Source organism: Nycticebus coucang, chromosome 12, assembly GCF_027406575.1.
Source record: "Nycticebus coucang isolate mNycCou1 chromosome 12, mNycCou1.pri, whole genome shotgun sequence".
NCBI lineage: Eukaryota > Metazoa > Chordata > Mammalia > Primates > Lorisidae > Nycticebus > Nycticebus coucang.
The window spans coordinates 12,339,988-12,351,051 of NC_069791.1; the positions used below are offsets into that span (position 1 = coordinate 12,339,988).

At 51.3% G+C, this 11,064-nt stretch overlaps 2 protein-coding genes across 3 annotated transcripts in view; both read right to left on the bottom strand.

The window, feature by feature from the left end:
• Positions 1-11,064, bottom strand: part of HOXC4 (homeobox C4) — a 64,049-nt gene that overhangs the window by 39,762 nt on the left and 13,223 nt on the right. The window lies entirely within an intron of this gene.
• HOXC8 (homeobox C8) lies at positions 2,503-6,374 on the bottom strand. The gene is made up of 2 exons (XM_053555906.1): positions 5,538-6,374; positions 2,503-4,182 (listed from the first exon to the last, which is right to left on the bottom strand). Exons 1-2 carry the CDS (start codon positions 5,971-5,973, stop codon positions 3,890-3,892), a joined length of 729 nt encoding a protein of 242 aa, XP_053411881.1. The 5' UTR covers positions 5,974-6,374; the 3' UTR covers positions 2,503-3,889.

Here is an 11,064-nt window from a genome sequence, read left to right on the forward strand (position 1 = left end):
TGGCACAACCTGTTCTGAGTTCTCTCTAATTGGGGCGGGAGCAGTCCCCAGGACATCTCATTTGGGGAAGACGAGGCTTGGGAGACCAGCCCATTCTGCCATTCAAGGGCCCCCAAAGGAGCCCTTCGGAGGTGGAGGGGAGCTCACAACATCTCTAACCCTTCCCCTTCCCAGATCTCTTACAGGCCTGCACCTCCTTTAGCCTCTGTAATAACGGAGTGGGGAGGAAGAGAAAAAGTTGAGAATTAAAAAAAAAAAAAAAGAATCCAGAGAAACGAATTGGCCCCCCAACTTAATAGCTGCATTATCCCGTCTCTATGGCTGAGATTAGAATAATAAATTCAAGGCGCAATGAGCGAGATGCTTCAACTCAGCATTTAGAAAGATACTATTTTTCACAAATCACAAATAGCTTTCGGAAGCCACTTTGATTGGCTAATAAAAAAGTAAAGAATGGAAGAAAGTCCTATCTGCTGCAGCCGAATGGCCCCCATTCTGGTAATGGGACGGAGGGAGCATTTGGGAAGACGCATTTCTAAAGAGAGAGCATCCTGCTCGTAATTATGTTCCCCCATAAAATGGGTTTTTACCTCCTTTTCTTTCCGAACGAGAAAACAGAGGCGGTGGGCAGGAGGGGTGGAGGAGTGGGTACTGCTTGAAGGGGAGGCTGGGGCTCCTTTGGTCTGGCCCTAGGGATGCCTGGCATCTCTAGTGAAGCCGGGCGCCAGCCGCACCCCGCCCTCTGCTGCGCCAGGCTTGGGGCCACGGACATTGCTGAGCAGCGGGTCCAGGGATGAATGGGACATTTGGTGTGGGATAAAAGCAATGAAGACCCCTTCCGAGCTACTTAATAGTGGGTTCGTCCCGCTCGGCCACGAAGCCAGATATTTTTATTAATAGCAATAATAATTCCATGTTTAAAATGAAACGGCTCTCGGCTGTCCCTGGGAGTATGAAGGGCACGCCCGTGGGAAGGCCCGAGAGAGGTCTTAGCGAAATGCAGTCTTTTCAGGCCTCGCTAGCGAATAGCCAGTGTCTCCCACAGCAAATGAGGTTACCTGCCTGACGCTACAGCTTGCAGCAGGGACCCCAAGTTAGATTCTCCCCGCTCCTGCTCAAAGCTGTCTCCAGCTGCCCCGAAGCCGGCTTCCAATCCTCAGCCTTTCTCGGACTGCAGGAGTCCCTTATAAACGAAGCCTGACCCAGTCCTGTATTTAGGACCACTTTGCCTGGGAGCCAGGGCCCCGGACCCCAGTGAAATTATAATACATAAAAACAAGAGTTGGCCTGGGCTAGGTCTGGAAAAATCATTGACGAGCAGAGAGAGAAAGAGAAATCTCACCTCAATAATATTTGTCTTCAGTCTTTGGGGGTCTGGTTTTTAAGACCAGAAGAGCCCCTTCCCTCCCCTTTCCCCTCTCCTGGCTGAGTCAGAAGACTTGTATCTCTGGAATTTGGGATTATTTGACCAGAATCTTATTGGCATAAACAGATTTTAGTCTAGGACTCTGCGGAGAGAAGTAAGAGAGCCCTTTGCCCCTGGGTCCCTGAGCCTTCTACTCTTTATTTCGGGGAATGAAAATTCCAATGGAAACTCTCTTTAGGTGTTGTGGCTGAGGTGAGGGACTGTCCACTCAGGAGACCCATCCCCCAGGGCCAATGGCCACATTATGGGGGCCAGGGCAAGCTGCCCAATTGCCAAGGTGAAGCCTGGATCTTGCTTGAAATAGCTAGAACAGAGTCTGGAGTGGACATAAATTGGGGGGCTGAGTGACTGTGAAATCTCTGTGCCAATGACCAAATTTGTATTTCAGGATGTGGACTCAGGCTGATTGTTGTACCAACTCAGTCACTTTCCCCATCTCTTTTCCTCTCCTTCAGGCTTAAGTTTCCTCGTCCTCCATACTTAGGGATCCCCCACCTTTAGGGATCTTCCAGATAAGCCCTGCAGACAGGTCAGCTGCCTTGAGCCTCATACTCCCCCAACCCTGTTCACTATTCTGGTGCCAAGGGCCAAGGGTTGTCCACAGGGGGCATGTGCAGATCAGGAAAAAACCCACTGCTCCATCCTAAGCCCCAGGCCCTGGAAGAAAAAGGGCATAGTTTAGGGAGGGCCCTGGGGCAGATTTTCTTTGTCTGGGCCCAGCCTAGAGCTGAGGAGGATGGATGAGTAAGGAGATCTTTCTTCCTATTGGGGTGCTGGCATCTAGAAACACACTGGAGGCAAGATTCCCCTAAGAGCATACTAATATACCCCTTCCTCTCCCAACCAATGGACTGTTTGTCTCAACCTCCCACCCCTTTCACCTGCCCTCCCAGCCCTGCTGCCCTCTCAACTCCCAGGCTCCTCTCCATGTGAGTTCCCCCACCCTAGAGCCAGGTCAGTGGAGCAGACAGACCTTTTCCAGATTGTTGGGAAAGGGGGATAGAAGGAAACAGTAGAGAACGGTGGAGAGCTGTGGAGAAAAAGCAAGTCATTCCAGCTTCGAATATTTTTCTCCTTTTTTTTTTTTATTATGACTCACGTATACAATACAAAGTACTTAGACCAGGAACAGGGCTGTCGGGACACAAAATCTACATTCATAGCTGGACATAAAGACAAATGACCAAAAATTATTATTATAGATATATTTTAACGTTTTTTTCTTTCGAGCACGTTGCATAAACAGAGAATTCAAGACAGAGTTAACTATACATTCAGTGCAATTTAGTTCTACTCTACTGGGGTTAGAAGCACAATAAAAGAGCACAGGACCGGTAGGCTAGGCAGTCTCAGTTGTTGGGTTTTTCTTAGTGAAATAAGCAGCAACAAACAACAACAAAACCGCATTACAAATACTCTCAAAGCAGGATTTATTTCTATAGGTAGTGATAAAATACGTTGGAGGTTTCTTTCTTTCTTTTTTTCATTTTTATTTTTTCTCTTTTTTTTCTTCTATAGTAGGATTTTTAAAAATTTCTCTTTTTTTTTTCAAGATTATTGCAGGTTCCCTTTAGGTAGTATGTTAAAGATTTATTATCAGTATTATTATTATTTTCATGATTATGATGATTTCTGAGCACTACTGCTAATGCAGCTCAGAGGAAGCTGGGCCCAACAGAAGAGAAATCAAACCACAAATGAGAGGAAGGCATGGGCCCGAGTGACCATGGGATGGCTAGGTAGGATTTTAGAGGGGACTGCAGGCTTCCATCTACCCCCATGGAAAGAGGGGAGGGGAGAGACCCACATGTCCTTCAGATTTCCTTCAGGTTCCTAGAGAAAGTCATGGGGGGGGGCGGGGTTCTAAGCAGAGAGCTCCAGGGCATGGGAGGGGATATTTCTTGCTATCTTTTCCATATTTCTTTAAAATGTTTTCTTTCTTTTCCTTCCTTTCATTTTTTTCTTGCCTTTCCTTTTTAAAAAAGTAGATCTAGTACACTAATCCTAGCTTAAAAAAAAAGCCACAAGTCCTTTTCCACATTTTGAGGGGGCTCCCCTCTAAAATAAATACCAGAGTTGCAGGGAGGTGGGAGGGTGGCAAGGGGCAGAGGGTGGGAGCAAGAAGGCCTGGTCTCAGACCTTAAAATCCAGGAAGGACTCAGAAGGGTGGGGGTAGGGAGAAGTGTGTGTGTTGGGGAAAGTAGTGAGACAGTCCAAATTTTTGCTATGTCTCGACCTCCCCCCCTCCAGCCCCCAAACAAATAAAGAGTGGGGGAAGTCCAAAGGTAATAAAACCAGAGCTGCAAGTATCTGACAGGTAGTTAGAGTTGTGAGTGTCATTCTATTCTCTATAAAAGCAAATGACAGTCGTAAACTTCTCAATTTATCTGCTACCATAAAACGAAACTTCAAGGGAGTTGCTAAAAGGGGGGGAATCTCTCTCTCTCTCTTTTTTTTTTTTGCTTAGTCCTTGTTTTCTTCCTTTTCCTCCTCTTCTTTCTCCTCTTCCTCATTTCCTTCTTCCTCCACCTTCTCCTCATCTCGGGCTCCCGGCAATTTATCCTTGTTGTTCTCCTTTTTCCACTTCATCCTTCGGTTCTGGAACCAGATCTTCACTTGTCTCTCGGTCAGTCCCAGAGCATGAGAGACTTCAATCCGGCGCTTCCGTGTCAAATAAGGATTAAAGAGAAACTCCTTTTCTAGTTCCAAGGTCTGATACCGGCTGTAAGTTTGCCGTCCGCTGCGACGCCCCGGAGCTGGACAGAACAGAACCCCAGTCTGGTTATGTTTGGGTGGGGGGGCTTGGTTTTCCAACCTGCCACTCTTCCTCCCTTAAAATCCCTCCTCTGATATCCCCAGATCTCCTCCCTTCTGTGGAAAAGGCAAGAACAGAAGGCAGGCAAGTGTTGCAAAGTTTGGGGGATTGTTTTGGTTTGGTTTCACCTTGGGGGGTGGGATGGGGTGGGGGCAGGGACTGGGATCTTCTTGAAAAATGGGGGTTTGAAAGGGCCAGGGGAGCCCTGCAGAGTCCCCCCAGGCCTGTAATCCTAGGAAACTGGCCCCTGCAGCTTTGTTTACAAGTGCAGAGTGGTATTTAGTGAGCAGAGCTGGGGATAGTCTCTTTCCAAAAGGAAAAAGAGCTAAGGGTGAAAAAGGGCTCTGCCCACTGCCCCCTCCTTGCCTCTCTCTACCTAATGCTTTTCCAATAAGAAAAAAAAAATTGATCTACTGGAATCTATCACTGCTCTGCCTGATTGCTAACTGGAGACCAGCAAATAAATCACTGGCCATCCCCGCCGGAACTTGTCGCTTTATCGCTTCCCCCTGTACTTCGAAATTGGGCTGCCGTGAGGGGCCACCCCTGGAGGGACTCATGACCTGAGCTGATTTGCAGGTTTCAGAGAGACCCCACAAGCTCTTAATTAGAGGGAGCCTGGTTAGGGTCCTCTGGAACTCAGAGACCCCTAATCTCTATAACCCCTCTCCTTTTGAGCAATTCGTTTTTGTTTTTTTTTTTTTTTTTTTTAATTTTTCTTGTTCTTAGGCTTCCTGTCTTCCCTGCAACTAAGGGAAGTATAGAAAAGTTGGGGTATTGGCCCTCAGGCTAGTTCTCTGAGAGGAGGCAGTGGGTACCCTAGAGAGCCAGAGAGTCTATCCTTGGAGTCTCACCACTCTCTGGCTAGGGGAAAGAAACAGAGGTCTCCTCTGACCCCACTACAGCCTGGCCACTGTCCTGAACTCCAGGCTGTCTGGCTTTGGAGAAACTGGTTTGCTCCAAAGGCTGATAACGTCAGTGTACCATTCCCAGCCACCTCCCCAACTTTGACTTTAGAGATGGGGAAACAGATGGAGAAAACGATTTTTAACCCTTTACACCCACACACCACCTTTCTTCCACCTTCACCCCAACCCCCCCATGTCCCAGGCACCCCCCTACACCCCATCCTTAGCGAAGCCTTCCCACCTCTAGAAACCGACCCAGGCACGGGGGGTGGGGAGGGTGAGACCCCAAAGCCAGGAGGGAAAGCGAGGGCAGACAAAAAGGAGGCAAGGGAGGGGGGAAGACCCCGGAGCGCGGGAGACCAAGGGGGAAAGAGAAAAGGCTTCTCACCGTGGGGTCTCATCCATGGAAACATGAGGCTGGGAGACGAGTTTTGATTTAAGTGGCCTTGTCCTTCGCTACTGTTAGTGTTGGCGGAGGATTTACATTCGGGATATTGCACCACGCTCGCCTCTTGCTGAGCCCCATAAAGGGACTGTCTGGGGAGCGCCTCGTAGCCATAGAATTTGGAGGCGTCTCCGTGGCAGCTAAGCGAGCATGGGTTCTGCTGGTAGCCTGAGTTGGAGATGCCGGAGGTGCCGTGGTGGAAGAAGTCTTGGACGTGGTGCGAAGCGTGCTGGAAGCCGGGCGCCGAGCCGCCGGGCCCGTACACCAGCGCATGGCTCCTGCCCACGCTCTGAGGGAACCGGCAGTCGTAATAGGCCGGTTCCAGAGACTCGCCGCCTTTGTATTTGGAGAACAGGGGGTTGACGAAGTAGGAGCTCATGCTGGGTACATGAAACCCGCGGCCCCCTCCCCTCTGGCTCGCTACTCCCCCGCCCGGTACCCCCGAAACTCCCCTCCCCCCGGGACCGAACCCCAGGCCGGCTGGCTCCCCGGGACTGGGCTGGGCTGGGCTGGTGGGCTGGGGGCTGGGCAGCTTGGGGGCGCCCGGCACTGAGCTCGGCGGGCTCAGCGGAGCTCCGGGTCTGGGGCGCGGGCGGCGGCGGCGGGCGGCGAGCGGGCGGCGGCGGCGGCGGCTCTCTTCACTGTCGGTAGGTAGAGCTCGCGCTCTCTCACTTAGCTCTTTCCTTTAACAGCCCAGGCGAATTCCTCAGACTCCCGGCGGTGGCGGCGCTTACACGCGATTCGCGTTCATCAATCCACGACATGAAGACAGGCGAGAGAGAGGAGAGAGAGAGAGAGAGAGAGAGATGGCGGGGCTTGAGGGGTACAGGGCTGGGGGGGACCTGGAGGAAGGGGAGGAGAGGAGGGGGGAGGGATGGGGGTGTGGTATGTGTAGGGGGGTGGTGAGCCAGCCCCAGCTAACGGCTGGGGCCAGCTTTTTCAAGGTAGGAATTCAGATTTGAAGGTGCCTCCCCCCACTTTCTCTTTTCCTTCCTCTGAGAGAGAGAAAGAGGGAGAGAGAGAGACCTCAGCCAGCAGGTCAACTCAGGTTACCTCAACAGGTATAAGACCCCCAGGGGATTGAATGCCTGTAAACCAGAGCGGGCCCCTAACCCAAAAGATGGGCTCCCCAGGGGTCCTTAAGTGTGGGGACTTTGAGGAAGAACAATCACACCATATTGCCCAGATACTTCAGGCATCAGACCCTTGTTACCCTGGCCCCTCCCAGGGTCTGAAGCTGTCTTGGCTTCTTCCTTAGATCCTTAAGAATCTCTTGCTTGTTATGGGTAAAAGAGAAGACCAGAGGGCACTTCATATACCCAGTCAGAGCCACACTGTCCCTTCAAGACACCAGCCCCTATCAGGAGCAGGAAATACAGGCAAAATCTTGCCTGGGGGCTCTAAGCACAAAGATGCTTATGGGGACCATGAAGGAAAGGGCCACTTGTATGTCCCTGGCTTGTGCCTGGGCTGATCCAGGGTGTCTCCTCTTAGGAGACTACTTGCATCTGAGTTGGAGGAAACTGGAGCAGACCTCTTCCTTGTCCACACATACTCCACCCCACCCTTTAGAAAATGCCAGCTTAGCCTGGTGGGGCTCCCTGGCTTCCCTGCATTGCCTTCTTCCCCAGGCCAGGGTGCAGATGGGAACTGTCACTTTCTCTTGGGGTATTCCTCATCCCCAACACTGAACAAATTCAAGTTATTTCTAATGGATTAAAGAACCTCAGTCCATCAACACCTTTCCTTGGCCATAAGTGTGTGCAGTTATGTGGGCTTAACATAGACAGAAAGGAAAAGGGAGAAAATGAGAGAGCGATGTATATGTGTGCAGTGTGCATACAAATGAAAAAGATGAACATAATGTTTCCAGTCCTCCCACCCTACAATGTGTGAGGTTGTTACACACAGGGAAATCCTGGCACACCCTCGAGATACCCACATGCTGTATGTACTACCTTCTCACCCTGAGGCCTGTCAAGTGCATGCTAACTGTAAACTAGCATACACATGCATGGAAGCATCCCTGACACCTCAGAGATGCTGTACACAAACGTGCACACTCAGGCACACATGCACAGATGCATGAGAAACGTAGATACGTCTTTAGGCTTTTGCATCATGAAAATATTTACTATTTATTTTTCTTCTTCATCCTGGGGCTTCCAGGCTGGATGAGGAAGGAGGTGGTTAGTCAACTAGATCTTTTCCTTCCCTATCTGGATCCCAGCTCTGAGGATGGAGGAAGGAATAGTGGTGCAGAGCAGGGTGGTTTAGAAAGAATGAGCACTCCATTATCTAAATAATTGCTGGAAAAATGACCACTCCCTGACAAATTCCCAAAGGAGAGTCACTAGTACAGGCAGCATGAGACCCTTCCAAGATCCCCTGCTTTCGGGAATCGCACCTCCACCTGACTTAGGGATTGCCCAAACTCTTTAAACACCCAGAACTCTGGCTCTGGAGCAGCAGCAGGAAAGGGTCAGAGGAGGGCTATATCAGGGCTGTAGGGTTCCCTAGGGCTGGGAATAGGGTGTGTGTGACCACAGGGTGTCTCTGCTACCAGAGCCCAGCTCCAGCCATGGCTCCAGCCCTGACACTTCTGAGCCTGCTCTTCGGGTGCAGAGATGAACAGGGTGGACTCTGGGCTCCCAGCATCTGGATCACTGGGGACTGTCATAAATACTTTCTCTTCCTCGCCTGGAAAGAGGAGGCCCAGAGGGCTGTATCCGCTCTGGGGCCTGCGCCTTATCTTTTAGGGGGTGGGGTGGGGGGATATTTCGACATTTTATGGTCTAGCGAAAACCCTGCCACAGAGCTATTCTTCGGGGCCTTTGTGTCTTGGAATGCAACTGTCCCGAGTGTGCCGCCACCGCCGCTTGCCCGAAGAACCCACTAGTCCCGCAACCCCTGGCTGGACTGGACTCGGTTTCCTCTTTGCGGGAATCTCTTGCCTTTCTTTCATTTGGATTTTTTTTTCTTTTACACGTATCTGGTTTATTTTGTTCCCTGAACATGGAAATAAAGGAACCGCAAGCAGCCATCCTCGCTGAGGCCGTCTCTGTCCCTCTCCCGAAGCCTGCACCGCCCTATAGGTACCACGGATTTATGTTCGTTTGTCCGGGTCATTCTGCCTTTTTGTGTTAATTACACGCGCTGCCTGCTTCGCACTTATCTCCTCCGCAAAGCGATTATTTTTGATGCCCGCCCTCCTGCACCTTGCAAGCCCGCTGCCAGAGCGAAGACCCATCTCCCGCTGCCACTCGCGAATTATTTACACCTCGCAGGTGAGAGGATTGATTTGCTCAGAGCCAGTGGGGCCGGGCGGGCCGAGGTGAGGGGCCTTCTCGCCTCGGCTCGCGGCCGGGCCTCAAATGTCAGTGTGGCCAGGCCGGCCCAGGCACCGCCGCCTCTAACATTGAGCAACAGCGCCACCTCGCGTCCACTTGCTCCAATGCAGTCAGCCGGGAAAAAGCCAACAGGGGTCCCAAGCTTGGCTCAAAGATGGGACCGTGGGAAGAAAGAACCTCTAAATGGGTGCAAGGAAAGGGATCCCCGGAAAGAGGGTTGCCCTAGGGCCTTTTTTCTTTTGTCTTCTAAGTTCTTGAAATAAACCTGTGCAAGATTCCACCCTGTTTTCTCCTGTTGTTACCCTCCCTTCTCCATGTAAGAGACATTATGCAAAGGATCTGCCACATCTCCCCCAATTCAGACTCATTTCTGGGCTTGGAACACCTCCGCGCACGCGGAAGCTCGCTCCGAAGCTCCCACGTCCTCCTGTCCGCGGCGCACACCCTAGAGTCTTCGTTCCTCTTACCCTGATGCTGACCCGGTACCGCCTATTCCGCCGCCGCCTGCAGGACTTTGGGGAGGGACTCTGACTTCTCCAGGCTGTTTACCCCCCTGGTTTGTAATCCAGTCCGCTCTCGCGTGTTCTCTCCACCTCTCCCTCCCAGCCAGTGAGGTCCTGTTCTCCGTGGGCCATAGACAAAACATTCCTATAATCCGATTTCAAAGGAAAGAGTGTCCACCTTATTTAAACCATAAAACAATTAAGCCCAGACGTCTAGCCAGCTCCGCGCTGCTGTTTTGTTCGGCCCCATTCAGAACCCAGAGCAGGGAGACAAACAGCGCCATAAAAGTGGCATTTCGGGGCTGCGGAAATGTACCTATCCTCTGCCTTCCCAAGTGGAACAACCTTTAGGGTTTTGTGATTTTGACAAAGGAGCAGAGGAGAGGTGGAAGGGAAAGAGTAGGGGAGGAGGGCATTTGTTAGCCCCTCTCTGCCCCCAGCTTTCATTTCTTTCCCCAGATGTGTGTCCTGTTGCTGTTTTAATTCATAAGTGATAACGAATAAAAATCAAATCCAATCCTGACGTACAGGCTGGAAACTGGGCTGATACTGAACAGTGGGGCCAGGCTGGGTGGGCCTGCTCTGGTCGGGGGTCCTTCAAGCCCCTGAGGCCCTTCTTCCTGCCCACTGCTCTGCTCCAGAGGGCTACAGGAAGCAGGCTGGGCTGACGGACACAGAGAGGAGGCGACAGAGCCTTGGAGCAGGGGCGGGGTGGAAGCCTGGAAACACCAGGCTTGGGCTGAGAGAGAAGCCTGTATCTCTAGCAGTCCAGACCTGGGGAGAGAGGAGTGTCTTGGCCTCCATGATTGGGCGCAGAACTGGGCCGGGGTTACAGAACAGCAAAATAGCCAGAGGGAGGAGTGAAAAAAGTGAGGAAAGAGAAAAAATTATGGGCAAAGCACCTTTCAAAAGGAAGAAAACAAAGCTTCTGGTATTGGAGAGAAATCTCCTAAGCTAGAAAGAGGAGCAGAAGCGTGGTGCTTCAGCCACTTCCAAGTCCCTTGTTGCGACCTGATTGGTCCTCCATATTATCTAAACAAATTTTTCACTTCTTCCCACCTTCCTCCAGCCCCCCCCAAATTGGAGCATTTAATGGAAGGAGAGGGCAGGAAATTCAAATGATGAGGAAGGGGCTGTTCTCTACAAATGCTCACCATACTGTAAGGGGATGCTGTGGGGGAAGCAGCGCATGGGTTGGGGCCCCCACTTATTTTCTTTTACAGAGGTATCCCCAAGTATTCAGAGCAACACCCTGCACCCTCAGCAGAATGGGCAGCTTGAGATATTAAAGGGCTATATTTCAAGCAGTCTGATTTTAATAGTTTCCAGATTGGGGGATTTCCGAGAAAGGGGGCGCTGAGCAGAGGCATACCCAGCTTGTGTCTGCTTCTGATTAGCAGATGAAAACTGCTGGTTTTAGGACAGTACTCTGGGGTGCAGTGCAGCCGACCAGCCCCACCAGGCTGTTACACACATATCCTCACACCTTTGTGCTTGGGGTCCCACAGCCACCAGGGAGCACCCCACTCCTGGCCAATCCCTGCCCAGCTTCCTTGGGTACCAGTTGGCTGGACCATACCCCAGAAATGCTAGACCTGCTCAGTATGATCCTGGTCA

Coding starts and splice junctions, on each gene's coding strand:
- HOXC8 (XM_053555906.1), bottom strand. CDS start 5,973: ATGAGCTCCTACTTCGTCAACCCCCTGTTCTCCAAATACAAAGGCGGC. Junction 4,183..5,537: donor TCCATGGATGAGACCCCACG/GTGAGAAGCCTT, acceptor TGTTCTGTCCAG/CTCCGGGGCGTCGCAGCGGA.